This window comes from Chiloscyllium punctatum, chromosome 49, assembly GCF_047496795.1.
Source record: "Chiloscyllium punctatum isolate Juve2018m chromosome 49, sChiPun1.3, whole genome shotgun sequence".
Classification (NCBI taxonomy): Eukaryota; Metazoa; Chordata; class Chondrichthyes; order Orectolobiformes; family Hemiscylliidae; genus Chiloscyllium; species Chiloscyllium punctatum.
The window spans coordinates 18,274,611-18,291,915 of NC_092787.1; the positions used below are offsets into that span (position 1 = coordinate 18,274,611).

The 17,305-nt window shown below is 41.5% G+C and overlaps 1 protein-coding gene across 6 annotated transcripts in view; it reads left to right on the plus strand.

Moving 5' to 3' along the window:
- Nucleotides 1–17,305, plus strand: part of LOC140469301 (SH2 domain-containing protein 3C-like) — a 185,110-nt gene that overhangs the window by 88,694 nt on the left and 79,111 nt on the right. Inside the window, exon 1 of one of the 6 annotated variants that reach the window (XM_072565670.1) lies at nt 565–759. The exons of the other annotated variants lie outside the window; for them this stretch is intronic. Coding sequence (XP_072421771.1) covers nt 719–759 — 41 coding nt within the window. The 5' untranslated portion in view covers nt 565–718. Of the gene's footprint in view, nt 1–564; nt 760–17,305 lie in introns of those variants that run through there. 6 annotated transcript variants of the gene reach the window in all.

The following is a 17,305-nucleotide window of genomic DNA, read 5'->3' on the forward strand; positions in this document are numbered from 1 at the left end:
GTGTGTAACTTTCAAAAATCCAATTAGAAATAGAACATTGAAGAACAACCGTTCGAGATTATATTTAATCAAACTTGGAAAATGTGTTCTAGACATGGAGACTAGACAAACAAACATTCTACTGATCAGCATTAATTGTACTTTAAAAAAAAAACACGTTCATTATAGGTTCAGGAAAAGAGAATGTTGTGTCCCACAGACATGCAGGCGAAAAAAACCGACTAGGTTTAATGCACAGTCTTAGTTTACAGCATATTTCTCCAGCACCAATCCAACAAACAGAAAAGAATGGATGATGTGTGAGAAAGTGATGGAGAAAAATTTCTGGGCAACAAGACAGAGTGTTCATTCACTGTGTGGGAGAGCCTTGAGGTTTTAGTACAATCCTGTAATCCCATTCACAAGCTCCAACTCTCTAATACTATGCGTCTTTTAGTAATCCACTGAAGAAAGCTCTCACTACCCGGGTTAAATGGGATTAAGTGCCTGCCCTCTAGTTGGCTGGGATTGGTACATTCCATTAGTAGTTCTTTCCTCTCTCTCTCTCTCTCCGTCTTTCTCAACTATTCCGCCCTCCCCTCTCCGAGAGTTTTGTTCAGATTGGAGCAGTCTCTGTGTGAGACTGTCAGTTGGTCACTTGCTGTTTTAGTTGTGTAAAGCGCAAGACAACAGTCACCGTCTGCTGTCTGTGATATCGTGGGGGAGCGGTTGAGGCCAAATGGCCGAACTAACCAGTGAGGGCTGGACCATGGGTCTGAGGTATGTCTGATGGGCTTTAGTTTCTAGCCCCCCTCCCTGCCGTTCTTCAAAGTTCAGTGAGGTTAACCTAATCCAGCTGTTGGTTTGAAGGAATTTGGTTGTTCAGCCTGTGAAAAGTCCGCGGCGTTCTCTCTAATTTCTGTTTTGTTTCAGAAACAACTTTCTTCATCATTGCTACAGTTTAAGCTTGCTCTATCGCCCATGCAGACGCTCAGCTGCTGTGGCTCTCAGTCCACATCTGCCTTAGAGCGCTTTGTGTGAGGATAGATAAAGGCAGGTCCCGCTGTGAACAAACTCTGAGGACCCCCAGAAGAGAGAAAGCCGGGGACAGACTGTCAAAGAGACGACGAGAAAGTCAAATACAAGTGAGACAGAAGGCATGAGGACGACTGTTTTAGCAGATACTCAAGAGATGGACAGTGGGCCAAGAGAATGGAGACTAAAACACAATGAGAAATGTCAGAGAGTGAATCACGGAAAACAGACAGCAAGCCAGAAAGGACAATAGAAGAAAAAATGCTTTTAAAGATCAAAAATTAATTGAAAAGAAATACAGACAAACTGAAGAGAAGAGCATTCTTTCCGTTGTGTACTATTTAGGTCCAGTTATTTAGCAATTTCTAGATTTACTTGTTTAATAAATTTTTTCTAGGAATTGCCTTCTCCTCTCTCCCACTATTGACAGGTCACTGGACGGTTGCCATTATGAGGCCACCTGTTGGCTCCACTAACAGGCTATAGGACAATTTCCTCACCTTCACCTTCTGTCTAAGGCTCAGCAGTAGAATACACCAAGAGGCACTGAGCCATGTAGAGAAACGGTGCCAGGTTTGATTCCTGTCTCTTGCTCCATTGCTTGGTTTTAGTTGGGGTACCACAGTTGGCCTCAGGGTGGGGGAGTGTGTGTGTGTGTGTGTCAAGAAGGATCAAACCAACTAAGATTCCTGTTCCCGATCAGCAAACTGTGATTTATACTGGACATCAGATGAGGATGAGAGGGTTGCAGGTGAGATGTCCACACACTGTGCCGTGATTGAAGAGTTTTGCATTCTGGCTGCCTCGGGTCACATAAGGAAGGTTCCACACGGTATCAGGTACCTCTGCAGCTGTCTCACCACCGAATAGCCAATGGTTTAAGATTGTGCGAAGTCTGAAATGAGAGTAATATTCCTTTAAGAATACGCTTTGGGAAATATAATTTTTTAAAAACCAATTGGAAGATGGTTCTGCAAAAGTTCTCCTTTATGATAGGAAACACAATGATAAGGACAACAACTTAAATTTATACAGCATCTTTAATGCAGTGGCTCAGTGGTTAGCACTGCTGCCTCACAGCACCAGGGATCCGGGTTTGATGCCTCGATCTGTGTGGAGTTGCACATTCTCCCCGTGTCTGCGTGGGTTTCCTCCAGGTGCTCCGGTTTCCTCCCACAATCCAAAGATGTGCAGGCCAGATGAATTAGCCATGCTAAATTGCCCATAGTGTTAGGTGCATTAGTCAGAGGTAAAATGTAGGTAGGGAATGGGTCTGGGTGGGTGGGTTACTCTTTGGAGGGTTGGTGTGGATATGTTAGGCCAAATGGTCTGTTTCTATACTGTAGGGAATCTAATCTGAAAAAAGATGTGCCAAGGCTCTTCACTTGAGTAATATCAAGGATGTTTTAATTCTGACTCACATAAGACAATATTAGGACAGGTAACCAAAAACTGAGCACAGTTTAGAAAGCCAGTTGAAACGAGAGAGCGCGGATTAAGGAGGGAATTTCACCCAAGCAAGCTGCAGTCTCGGGCCACTGCTGGTGTAACAATTAAGATCCAAAATGATCAAGAGGGAAGAATTGGAGGAGCACAGATATCTCAGGGTGGAGTGTGGGTGTTTATAGGATTAGAGGAGATGGGGGGGAATAGAAGGGCATGGAGAGATTTGAGCATCAGAAGGTTTAAGGGTCGAGGCATTGTCAGTCTATTGCAGCACCAATGTTGCCCAGTGTCAGAACAGAAGCTTTGGAGATTGGCAGCTCCCAGTTCTGGGTGAAACTTTAAAACTGCTTCAAATGTTAGATAAACCTCACATGGCCTCAGTACAAAGGACGCTATAAATTGTTGACTTCTGCAGCATAAAGGAAGTTAGTCAGGAGCTTGTCACAAGAGGATTTCCCTTTCAATGTTTGACTTCAGAATTGTTTCAGTACTATTTTCCTGAGCTTCTCTTCTTTGAGCACTCATCTTCCTTCCCTTGTCATTCCTAGAATTGTTTTTAAAATCACTTGTGGGACATGAGTGTTGCTGAATGGCCTGCATTTATTGTCAGTCCTTAGTTGCTTCTGAACTGTAGGGCTTGCAAGGCTATTTCAGAGGGCAGTTAAGAGTCAACCACATTGCTGTGGATCTGGAGTCTCGTGTTTCATGGTCATCAGTAGATTCTTAATTCCAGATTATTATTGAATTTAAATTCTACCATCTGCCACAGTGGGATTTGAGCCCTGTTCCCCAGAACATTAGCTGAATGTCTGGATTAATAGCCTAATGATAATACAGCTAGGCCATCGCCTCCCTAAAAATTAGTGTTGTAGATTTTAAGTTAAACGTTGATTTCTGAAATGAAATGTCCTCTCCAGATTTCTCTATGGGAGGTGAATGGGAACAGAGTTGAGACATCGAGTCAGTGTGACATATGAAGCCAGGCAGAGAAGATAAGAAGTAAAAATTAATCAGATCAAGCTAGTGGATATTCTTCCTCTTTTGATCTCAAGAGCAGCTAGTTTAAGACAATTATAGGAACCTGTGGTTGCAGACAGACTGTGAAGAACAGGAAGAAATGCAACATAAAATGCTAAAAAATCTCCATCAGATGAGGCAGCATCTATCAGAGAGCGAATGTAAGAATGTACGTGAAGAAACACTGAACTTCCCTGATTCCTCACTTTCCATCATCACTAGCCAAAGTTGGACTTAGATACACAGCCCGGATGTCCTGGCTTCCATTTTAGTAGTGAGATCTCTAACATCAGGTACTGTGTATGGGTTGTCCTACCTGCCTATCTTCTTTTCCACCTATCCACTCCACCCTCCTCCTTAACCTATCACCTTCATCGCCTCCCCACTCACCTATTGTACTCTATGCTACTTTCTCCCCACCCCCACCCTCCTCTAGCTTATCTCTCCACCCTTCAGGCTCTCTGCCTTTATTCCTGATGAAGTGCTTTTGCCCGAAACGTCGATTTTGCTCCTCAGATGCTGCTTTGCTCTTCCAGCACCACTAATCCAGAATCTGGTTTCCAGCATCTGCAGTCATTGTTTTTACCCACTGTGTATGGGGAATCTATCTGCTAGAAGGCTATCACAATTAAGTTTATCCCACGCACAAAGTGCCAGGGATTTGGGACAGAAGCTCACCCAGGTTTTCCGGTTTTGGGATTGATCTTCCTAGAGATGGGTATCTAATCCATCCCATTTAGACTGTATATTTGTGGGTTTATGGGGGTGATGCTGCCATTTTCTTCCTGGAGTTGGCTGAGACCTCTATTGAGGGTCAAAGCCCCCTGGCAGCTAGTGGTGGCAGCCAGCTGGAGACTTGTCTGGGAGACTCACAGGGTTCCTATTGTTCCCCACCCTCCCCACCACAGCCACAACCATTGGTGGGGCACAGCTGAAATCACTGGCTATCACAGGAAGGAATTTCCCCTTTCATGCTCGAACAGGTAGTTCCTGAGTTGATGGAGGGGTTTACTCATTGGACTATGTATATAAGAACTGGGTTCATCTGAGAGTGTTATGGTTCAGCTGTAGTGTCCCTGCCTCTGAGCCAGGAGGCCTGGATTCGAAGTGCTAATTGCTTCAGTGGTAGGTCATAAAAGCCTGAAGCTGAGATTTTGGGATCTCATTGTGCTGCTATGGCCGTAAGGCCCAATTTTAAATCCCACTTAAAAAAGGAAAAAGAGATGGGCTCCTGGAGAGGTGGAGGAGTAATGGTAATCGCACTGACTTAGTTAAAAATCACACAATGCAAGGTTATAGTCCAACATGTTTTTTGGAAGCACTAGTTTTCGGTGTGCTGTTCCTTCATCTGGTGGTGTTGGAGCGGTGCTCCGAAATCTAGTGCTCCCAAATAAACCTGTTGTACTTTAACCTGGTATTGTGTGATTTTTAACTTTGTCCACCCTAGTCCAACACTGGCACCTCCAATTCACTGACTTAGTAATGCAGAGACCCCACTATAGCAGATGGTGAAATTTGAATTCAATAACCACCTGGAAGAGATAGGTTCTTGTTCCTTCCCTTATTTCCCCACATTTTTGTTTAGTTTTGTTATTGTGACACTGTCCCTGGTAGTCAGTACTTGTAATTTGTTAATTTTCTATTTAGATCATTACAAAAATGAGCTGAGTTATTTGTCTTTGGGGAGGGAGCATGTGGTATTCCCTGGTATTCTTGAATTTTTCAAAATAGGTGGACATAGCAGTGGGAAGGGGCATTATTTCTCCCAATAACACTATTTTGATTAAGACCCCTACCTTGTTTTCACCCACTTTTGATTTTTTTCTCTGCCACATTTGTTGGTTGGGTGGTTTGCTAATTTGATGGTTTGCCTATTTTGCAAAAGAAACTAGGGTTCTTTCCCAATTGGATTCTGTACAGGGATAGGATCAAGAAGTAAAAGGTGGAAACTGATATATATACTAATCTATGAACAACAATGATATTCTGAGATATTTCTGAGAGCCTTTTGCTGTCTATTTCAATATATGAATAGTGGTGTGTGCAACATACCTAACCTGTTTAGCGGGGTGCTATCAGATGGTGATGCCCTTGTATTCCCCTGTTCAATAGTCACAATGTCAAGGCTCCAGGCCCTCTGATTGACTCTGCTGCCACAAAGCCTGTCCACCATCCTTAATTGGACAGCAAATCTGGGAGCTTGTTCATAATGGACCAATTCTGGGAAGATGTCTGACAAGCAGAGTATGGTCAGAAACCTGGAAGTGGTCTCACTTAAAACAAAAGGTGGAGGATTCAGCCAAATAAGCGCAGTAAATAACAACTTATGGAGACTATTCAGCAACAAAAGTCTTCACAGTAATGATTCATTATTCGTTCTCTTGCAGCGCCCCAAAAGCTAGTGCTTCCAAACAAACCTGGCATTGTGTGGGGACATCACAGCCAAAGTTGGAACTTGTTTCCCATTCCTAACATCAAGTAACTTCCTGGATCATATTGGGAAGCACTTAGAGATAAAGCCATCACAGTATGGAATTGGAATCACGTAGAGGTTAAATCGGGTAACATTAGCAAATTTCCTTCCCAAAAGTACATGAGTGAATGTATTGGGTTTTGTACAACAATGAAAGAGCTTCATGGCCATTTTTGTTGATAACTAACATACTAATGCCCTGAAACATGTGCTGTACATTGGGAGTCACTGAATAATAATCATACTCAAGATCCCTTGGCTGGTCCTTTTCCTCTTTAAGTGAGTGCAAATCAACTTATGTTCTCTAACCAATACCCTGACAGAGATCATTTAACTCCTCCAAAACCAGATATTGAGTCTGATGCGGTATGAGAAATTTCATATATGAGGCTAGATTGAAGAAGTTGTGATTGTTCTCCTTGGAGAGAAAAAGGCTAGGAGGAGATGTAATAGAAGTTTTCAAAATCACGAGTGGGCTAAATAGAGTAGATAAGGAAAAACTGCTCCTGTTCGTTAAGAGGGTGCAGATTTAATGTGATGTAAGACCAGAGGAGCAGAAATAGATTAAAAATTTCAAAAAGAAGCAAACGTGGTATAAGAAAAACCTTTTCAAACAGTGAGCAGTTAGAGTCTGGAATACGCTGCCTCCTCTCTATGGTACCCTTCCTTACAAACATAGGAGATACAAACAAGGAAGAAGAGTAGGTTACTTGGCCCTTTGAGCTATTCATTAACATCATGGTTGATCTGATTTTAACCTCAACTTCTCATTCCTGAATGTTCCTGATATTCTTTCATCTCCTTGGTATTCAAAAATCTATCTATTTCTGCCAGAAGATGTTAAAGATTGTGCACCTGCTGCTTTTTGTGGAAGCGTGGTGAAGGTAGGTTCAATTTGATGCATTGGGTAGGAATAAAGTGCAAGGAAATGGGGAGTTGGCAGGAGGTAATAATGCTCATTTGAGGAGCTGGTACAGAATGATGGGCTGAATGGATTCCCACTGTGATCTTGTGAGTATCACTGAACCAGCAGATATCAGTAAGCATAATTTAGTTTTGTTGTTGTAATAACGATAAGTGACTTTAATAATATTGCATGGCACACTGACCTCATCACAAACATCTTTATTCCTAAATCTTTTGAAAGAAATTATATTCTCACTCAGAAGTCCTTAAACTGGCCTCCCAGCCCCGTTACTCTACCTAAAATCAGATATTCCAAACAATACCAAAAGTTTTGGGACAGAGTGACTGTGCCTCCTGGGTTTATCATAGTAACATTGGGGAAGTTCAACTTGTGATGCTTTGAGAGAAGCCACAGGAATTGAGGAAGGAAAATGTGCTCACCCTCCCCAAGTCTGTCTCTGCATGGAATGAAGTTTCATTCTTAGTGAAGGAAGTCAGTTTTGAACTAGACCGTAATTCTGGTTATTCAACTATCCCAGGATTAGAACTGTTTCTCACACACTAACATCCTTCTGTAAGTATGCTGACTGATATTGTACACAGTACTCCAGATGCAGTCTCTCTAGTGCCTTATATGACTGCACTCTTGTATTTGATTCCCCTCACAGAAAACCATAACATTTGATTACCATTCCTGATTACTTGCTTTACCTGCAAACTAACCTCCTGTGATTCATGCCTTCGGGTCTCTCGGCATCTGAGAGCTCTGCAACCTTTCACCATTTTGAAAATACACTTCTTTAATCTTTCCGTGAAGTGGACAATTCTGCACTTTCCCACATCGTGCTCCAATTGCCAAATCTTTACACATAGTGCATACTACTCCATTGTAAACACAATCGGAATGCATCATTATTTAACTTGTGAATTCAATTTGATTTTTGTCCCCACCCCAGAGTCAGCAATCCTACCCAATCTGACTACCATAAGTTAACACAGAACAGAAATTGAACTGCAGCAATTCAAGAGGGCAGCTCACTACCACCTTCTCAAGGGTAGCTAGGGACAGACAATAGATGCTGGCCCAGCCAGCAATGCCCATGTCCCATGAGTGAATTTAAAAAAATTTCCCTTCCAGCATTAAGAAGGGGCATTCCTTTCATGATACCTTTGGTCACTCTTTAATCGCCTCCACACTCTGTCCCCTCTCTATGGTACCCTTCCTTATAAACATGGGAGGTACAAACAAGGAAGAAGAGTAGGTCACTTGGCCCTTTGAGCTATTCATTGACATCATGGTTGATCTGATTTTAACCTCAACTTCTCATTCCTGAATGTTCCTGATATTCTTTCATCCCGTTGGTATTCAAAAATCTACCTATTTCTGCCAGAAGATGTTAAAGATGGTGCACCTGCTGCTTTCTTTGTGGAAGAGAAGTCCAAACTTTCTCAATCTTTTGAGAGGAAAAAATATTTCCTCATCTCTGTTTTAAGTGGGCACTCTCTTATTTTTAAACTATGACCCCCAATTCTAGATTTTCCCAGAAGAGAAAGCATTTTTTTGACATCCAACTATTCAAATCCCCTCAGGATCTTTTATGTTTCAATTAAGTCATCTCTGACTCTTCTAAACTCCAGACGATACAGGCCAAGCTTGTCTAGCCTTTCCTCATAAGGCAATCTGCTCATTGTAGGTAGTAATCCAGTAAACCTTACCTGAGCAGCTTCTAACACATTAACATCCTTCTGTCAGTATGCTGACCAGTACTGTACATAATGCTCCAGATATGGTCTCACTAATGCCTTATATAACTGACGTATTACCTCTGTTACACTTGCATTTGATTCCCCTCACAATAAACCATAACATTCAATTAGGGTTTCTGATTACTTGCTTTACCTTCAAAATAACTTCCTCTGATTCATGCCTTAGGGTCTCTCCGCATCTCAGAGCTCTGCAACATTTCACCATTTTGAAAATACACCTTTTTATTCTTTTTGTCAAATGGGCAATTCTGCAGTTTCCCACATTGTACTCCATTTGCCAAATCTTTACCCATTAACCCATCTATATTCCTTTGTAGGCTTTCCTACCTATCTTTGTGTCATCAGCAAATGTAGCTACCATACCTTCAGTCCCTTCATTCCAAATAATTTCTATAAATTGTAAAGTGTTGAAGCCCCAGCACTGACCCTGAGATATAATGTCTTCCCTTCTCCTCCTCCTCCTTTCCTTACCATCCAAGACCCAAACACTCTTTTCGGGGTGAAGCAGCAATTTATACGTATGTCTTTTAATTGAATCTACTGTATTCAATGATGTCTACCCACTAAACACCAATTGGCTGACAACTTAGTAGAGCAGCTGCATTTCCCATGGTGAAAGATCCTGCCCAAAATGTCGACCCTCCTGCTCCTCTGATGCTGCTTGACCTGCTGTGCTTTCTCCAGCTCCACATTTTATCAGCTCCATTTAGTCTACAAGAGTTGCCTTGAGTTTCTATTATCTGTCATTTTAATTCTCCAACTTTCTCTCACACTGACATATCTGTTCTAAATCTGCTGCACTGTTCTAGTGAAACTTTAAGAAACAGCACTACATCTTTTGATTAGGTAATATACGGCCTTTTGGATTCAACACCTGAGTTCACATTTTCATCATGCAGACTCTGTCTTCCTATTTTGTTTCCTTGTCTTTATATATTTTGGTTTTTCTCTTGGTTTCACTTTTAGACAGTAGCACCTGCTCCATGTCTTTGTCTCTTTCATTGCCTTAACACTATTTCCCCAGTGGAGTAAGATCATTTCTTCTGTCAGTCAAACTCCCTGTCTTCCATCTTATTATTAAACATCATCCCCTTGTCCAAATCCTATCACCCTTGTATAATTTCTCAATTTTCAAGAAAAGTCCTTGACCTGAAATGTTAACTCTATTTCTCTCTTCACAGATGTTGCCTGACCTGCTCTGTCTTTCTAGCATTTGCTGCTTTATATAAATGAAATTGACCTCGTTCTCGTGCATTTGACTTAATGTTTTGTACCGTTTAGGCTAAGCTCTCCCTCAGGGGTCAGGAATCTGACAATGGAACCATTTCCGACCCCAATCCTTGTATCTGAGGTCCACACTGCCCTACCCCATTACACAGGCACTCACACGTGCACACAAGAAATATTTTACAGGGGATGTCCAATGAATAAGCCAACTCCGCATTCACCATTCATTTAGGAAGACCAGTGGGTTCTGGCAGCAGGATGCAGTACAGCAGTGGAATGTAGTCTCAGCGTGGGTTACCTGTTTTAGTCCATAATTAGCAGTACATGAACCAACAACCTTCCGTCTTTGTACTACTCACCTTAGTTTTAAGGTACAGTGCAATAGATATAAGGCACCACTGTCTGTGAGACCTGTGGAAGTGCTGTGGGGGGGCTGGACCAACAACCTCTTCTCACTGCATGTTGGCAAAACTAAATCAGGGCTAATTTCCCTTTTGAAGCTCCTTAGTCTGTTACCCACCACTGCTTAATTGGTGACTGCTGCCATTGTGAGCCTGTCTCTGGGAAATTTATCATATCCTTATTCCCATCACCTCCAAAACAGTCTCCAGATGGCTGAGAAAATTTTGCCTTCACTTCACACATGAGTAATAATATTTTACCATTAAACCCAATCTAAAGTTTCTTCTACTCAGACCATATTTTAAAAAGACACTCATGTGACATTTTTCCATTTCTCACATCCTGTCTGACAGCAAGTGGGTACTTTCCTCAATCAGACTAGCTTTACACTGTGGACTTTACAGGATGACATAGAGAATTATAATCAGATTTTTAATGTATTCTCTTGTGGGATGTGGGTATTGCTGTTTGGCCAGCATTTATTGTCTGTCCCTCGTTGCCTTTGAGAAGGTGGTGGTGAGCTATCTGTTGAACTGCTGTGGTCCATCTGCTATAGGTTGATCCACACTAGAATTCCATAATTTCAACCCAATGGCAGTGAAGGAGCAGCAATATATTTCCAATTTAGGATGGTGACTGGCTTGGAGGGGAACTTGCAGATGTTGCTGCTCCCATGTATCTGTTGTTCTTGTCTTTCTAGATGGAAGTAGTTGTGCTTTGGAAGGTGCAGTCTAAGGATGTTGGACAATTTCTGCAGTGCATCTTATACATAGAACATATTGCTGCTACTGAGCATCAGTGGTGGAGGAAATAGATGTTTGTGGATACAGTGCCAATCTCAAAATTACCAAACTCAATTTGATGACATATTTTTGAAGGGTAACGTACCAATGTTGGAAACTCAACAGCCAATTAGTGCACTACATGGTCCCATAAAGAGCAATGTGATAATCATCAGATAATCTGTGAGAAATGACGTTTGCAGGATTGATATAGATAGCAATTGGACATTGTTTGTTTTTTGAACTGTATCATGAGAATGTATTATATCCAGCTGAAAGGGGAGGTAACACCTTAGTTTAATGTCTCATCAGAAAGACAGCATCTGCAACAGTTCCTCAGTGCTGGACTGTAGTGTCAATCTGGGTTATATGTCTGAGTCCCCATACAGCAGTGCCTGAACCAACAACCATATGGCTTTGCACTATCCATTGAGCCATCTTCATTTTAAAGTACGGTTAGTTACTGCATTGAGAGTTGGACAATAGGCTCAGATGAATTTGAATGCTCATCTTCTTTTCTGCAAGGTTGCTCACCATTTTATGAAGAAATGTGTCCACTGTCTCTGTACTTTTTACACACTTAAGAATCGTGTACATTAAGAGAAAACCTGAGGTGCAATTATATCCCAGACACCATGCAGCAGGACAAGACAGTAGGTTGCAGTTTAACCACAGTGGTGAACTTAGAGCATCTTGCCACCCCCCCTCAGCTGCACGCCTTACCTCCCCCACCATACCTGCCCATAGCCCCTCAACACTAGGACAGAAGAAACTCTCGACCATGGTGATTCCTGTTCATGAGAGACTGTGACACAGCAATGCTCTAGGGTCTGATTTAAGACCTCAATGCAGGAACTGTCTCCCTCCTGTCTAGGAAAAAGGAGAGTTGGGTAAAAAAACAACAAAGAAATGAACAAAATAAGTAAATGGGAGGTTATTTAGGTTTGATTGTAGTAATCTGTTGTCATGGAGACCAGTGCAGAGGAAACACATATCGTTGGGTGATTGATGGTGGAACTAATCCAGTGTCAACAAGAAGAGAGGGAGTGAGCACTACATCAGCTCCAGGCAGATTGGCTTGCACATATGATAACCTCCTCTGAAGAAATATCTCAAATGAGCAGCAGGGGATTCTGTGCTGTAGGTTTTCACATTTAACCTGCACTAATTTGCAGAGTGTGGTTACATTGTTTAATGCACTCACCCAGTTGTGTGTAGTTTGCAGACATACAGCACAGCAGGGTCTCAGCATTCAGTACCCCTTCTGGGCTGAGCTGGCTGCTCTGAGCCACCTCAGCAGCTGGAGGGAAACGCCCCTGGGTTACTTAGGAAACGAATGAAGCAGGGTTCCTGCTCTGGATGCAGCTGCAAGTTTTGTGTTTGCATGTTTTGATGAGAAAAAGGATGGAACCTGGCGGTTATCCCCTATATTGCCAACTGATACCAATTGTACATCCTATCACATGCCTTTCTCTGAACCATGACCCCTCTCCAGCACCTTCAGTGGATAAGGCGAAAATATCTGAAATAAAGGAATAGTGGCTCTGTCATGTAACTTCTCTCAAGATTGTGTTTTAATTCCCAAACTTGTGTTTGGTTTTTAGAAGCTGATGTGTTATTCTCCATACTGCTTCCAGCTGTGGCTCAGTTTGTAATGCACTCACCTCTGAGTCATAAGGTTAAGGTTCAAATTCAACACCAGAGACTTTAGGCATGAATTCTAGGTTAACATTCCAATATTGTACTGAGGGAGCTTTCCTCTGCGCTATTGGCTTCAATAACTTTCAACTGTCTTTTGAAAGTTTAACTGAAATCCTGTTTGCCTTCTTGGTTCGATGTAAAAGGTCCCCAGGCACTATTCCTTCACTATTTTGAGTCCGGATCATGGGATTTCCTTCCTAACAGCATTCCTTCCTAACATGGACTGGGATCTCATGGATCCCAGTCATTCAAAAAGGCAGCTCACCACCATCTAAGGAGAGGCTGGATAGGCTGGGACTTCTTTTTCCCGGTGTGTAGGAGGCTAAGGGGTGACCTTATAGAGGTCTATAAAATCATGACGGGCATAATTAAGGTGAATAGCAAAGGTCTTTTCTTCCCAGGGTAGGGGAATTCAAAACTAAAGGGCATAAATTTGAGGTGAGAGGGGAAAGTTTTAAATGAGACTTGAGGAGAAACCTTTTGGTGGTGCGTATATGGAATGAACTGCCAGAGGAAGTGATAGATGCAGGTACACTGCCAATACCTCAAAGACATTTGGATAAGTACATGAATAGGAAAGGTTTAGAGGGCTAAATGATGGCAAACGGGACTAGTTTAGCTTGGAAAACCTGGTTGACATGGATGAGTTAGACTGAAGGGTCTGTTTCTCTGCTGCATGACTTGATGACTTTATAACTAGGAACAGATGATAAGTGTCCAGGTCCCCCGAATGAATTTAAAAAGCTATCCTTAAGAAGAGTGGGGGAGGTTACTCTGGGTGTTCTGGCCAATATTTATCCCTCAGTCAGAATTATGTTAAAATAAATTATCTGATCATTATCATCTTGTTTGTGAGTGTTTGCTATGTACAAATTGGTTGCCATGTCTCCTACTTTACGACAATGTCTCCTACATTTCAACAATGAATGTTTGGTGACATCCCACTGTTGCGATAGCCACTAGCCGCTATGTAAAAATCAGGATTTTTTAGCTGCATTATACCTTCAACGAGATGATGGTTTTAAATGGACATTGCAGTGTGCAGACTCACAATCCGTGTAAAGTCTCAGTTCAGTTCACTTGCTTGTCAGATGCTTCGTGAACAGCTGCTTATGGATCTGTAACTTGAGAAGCACCTGTATAACAACAGATTATAAAACTGCCTGCATTCTTGACAGTCAGCACTCCTGTACACTCAACACTTGTCTAAATATCTTTCAACAAATTGCCTCCCCTGGAGAACTAGTCACTCACTCTTCCTATTCTGGCAATCAATGGATCCTGCTTTCAAAACCCCTTTAAAGTTCATCTATTTAATTTACTATTAATATTTTATTGCTTAAAATTAATTTGCTTTGCTTGTTCTGTATGGGCTGGTTAGTCTAGTTGATGATCTGATAACTAAAGGATGTAAGAATCATCGTCAGTAGAATAGACTATTCAGTGGAGAAGCAGTATTATAAAACCATCGGGTTCTTCCACCAGTTTACTGGGTGATAACACCATATTAATCAGGATCCAACTTCTCTGGTTAGTTGATCCCAAACTGGGCATCATAAATAGCCTCAAAGCTCTTGGGTTGGGGAAGGGAAGAATTATCCAGTGTTCCTGATCTATTATTAACTAGTGATCCCAGTTCAAAGCCTTCTGCACATGGGTGGGTGTTCACATTGGGAAGGAATGGTTTTACATCTAAGCACACACAACCATTGCCCACACTCACTGTCAAGGTTCACAGAGACTTGGACAAGTTAGCAAACAACAGCCTTTGAAGCCATGACACAAGTTAGTGCCTTGAAGGCAGCAAGGAGATAACACTCCATGTTATGTATTAAATAAAAGATGACTGAGAGTAGATGAGCTAACTGCAGTTAATTAATAGCATCATTACACAACCATTCATTGTTGCACAGCTACTATGTTTTATATCATGTTAATGTCTTGTTAATAGCCACTTTATCTCCTGGTAATTGCTTTTAATTGCTTCTTCATATTCCCCCCCACTTTAAATCAAAACATTACCCATAATGGGAAAGGAAACAGACTGTGAAACATTAACTCTTTTCTTGATGCAGCTCACTGCACTAGAGCACTCACTGTTGGAAAAGGATCTTTGTGTTGTGTTATTTTTTCCCCCAGTACACTCTCTTCCTGCCCTGAGAGGGCAGTGTGCTGATTCACACGCATGCTGCCCATCCTCGTGGACTTGAGACATGTGAGTTTCCAGAGTGATTCTTGTTGAGCTTTTCAATTGTGAGAGGTATTGCAACCAAACCTATTCTGCCCTCACTCGGCTTTGCACATGATCATCTGGGTAATGGATTAAGGGTGGGGAAACCCTCAATGATTTGTCATGATGTAGCTGCAATGTACCTAGTGGATTACTGTAAAAACCTATCTGGTGTCCTTTGAGGAAGGAAGTCTGTCGTCTCTAAAACCTGCATGCGTGTGTAAACTCATAGCTGTCTGGTGAGATGGTCTAGCAATGTCAGAGTAAGTTATTAATTTTTCCTGCTGAGTTAACCTTGGCACTTTTGTGTTCAGTTGAAGACGTGCTTCCTAGGGTGAATTTTATAAACTGACCCCAGCAGTATTCAAAGGTTGGTCACACTGGATAATGTCAACATACAAAGTAGCTCATCTGAAAGCTAAATCTGATTTGTGCCAAGTGCTGAATGGGTTAATCTTGGAAGTTGTCCGGATCCTTTTCTGAGGCAGCCTGAAAGGATGCACATGTCCAAAATACTAGTTCCTGAGTTTGAAATGCTTTTCACTTTGAATGTAGCAGAAACAGATGTTCCATAATGATCTTGGACATCTCTCTTGAGAGAAACTCTTTCTGTCAATTGAGCGCTAACTGGACAATATCACTGTGGTATTTGGGGAGTAAATGAATAATCTAAGTTAAATGAAATCTTTAGAGTACAGCACACATCACAATAAATCTACACGCCAGAATGTCACTTATGCACTATTAAAATAATCTATCCAATTTTATGCAGTCTCTTCAATAAATCACATTTTGTCTGGTGACTCATGCTGATTTATTCAAACTGTTTGGAAGCCAATATCCATAAATTGATCATTAACCATCAATATCTGTAAATTGAACCAATCAAATTGATATCCAGCCTTTGCCAACTCTTCCTATGTCCAACTGAAAGTAACATATACTTGACAGCAAAACTTTAACATTGTCGCAAACAGTAAAATTACTAAAGCTACCCACCTGAATTAGACACTCGCTGTCAGATTGGCCTGCATAAAAAGTTTTCCCTGCATCACCATTTTAAGTCCTGTTGCAATCATTTGTTACTCACAGATGGCAGCTCTGAGGCATGAATGCTATAGAAAATGTAATTCCTTGGAAATTTCAACCTGTCCAAAAAATGTTTTCCACATATTTTTGCCAATGCGTCACTGTCTTTAGGAAGGACAGAAGAAAGTGTCATAATTTACTGTGAGATTTTCCTGCTCTGAATTTCTTCTCTGATCATAGAGTTCATTCTTGCTGCAATAGGGCTATGTGAGCATCGTGCTCAGGTCCTTCATCCTTTGGCCTTGATCCTGTCTTTACATGATGGCTTGTGCAGGTTCCAGCAGACAATGATAAGGAATGTACTTCCTTACTCCTGGGATTCTGAGGGCAACTTTGTGCCCTCAGATTGTGCACTTTTACAAACCAGAAATTAGCAAACTCTGCACAGACCCAGGGATCAATTCTGGGAGTATTGTTTGTCTATATAGTTCAACTACTCAGAGAGTATGGAAATAGAACTGGGGTCAGAAGGAGCTGTACTTTGTTTTCAGATCAGCTAAAGCTAAATATTTCTTCCTCTGAGTGACTTTTGGCAGTACTGGTATCATTGAAGAGACAGACTTATAAACATAGACTCACAACACATACACATACAATTCACGCTTACTCTACACATACATAACACATGTAAACTCATTCACTCAACACGCACAGAATAGACACAACTCACACTTGAGAGACACACACACTACATGCACAAAAACTTAGTCACAAGTGAACTGTTTATTCTGATTGTGAAATACCTTTGATGTTACCATAACAATGCACGCAAAGAACTGGTTGCAAATATTCCTTTTGATGTTCATTAGTTTGAAATTGAGAGAGTTTGCAGTGTGGTTCTGTCTGTTTCATGCCCCAAATTTCTGGGCCAGCATTATTATCCACATTCACCTGTCAAGCAGGCGTATATGTGTCACTGAGCCCATCGTCATAAATACCTCAAGGCTTACAATATATAGAATAATATTGAGTATACAGAACTGAACCAGGCCATTGGTTCAACTGGTCTACGCTAGTGTTACCTTCAGCATGAGCCTCCTTCCACTCCTTATTATTTTACCCAATTAACATATCCTTCCATTTCTTGCCCCCGCATGAACATTTCTAGCTTTCCTATAAATGCGTCAACCCTATTCAATTCAACTATTCCTTGTGACACCCAGTCCTGTATTCAAATCAAGTAAAGTTGTTCCTCCCAAATTCCCTGTCAGATTTATTACTATCTATCTTATATTTATGACCTGCGATTTT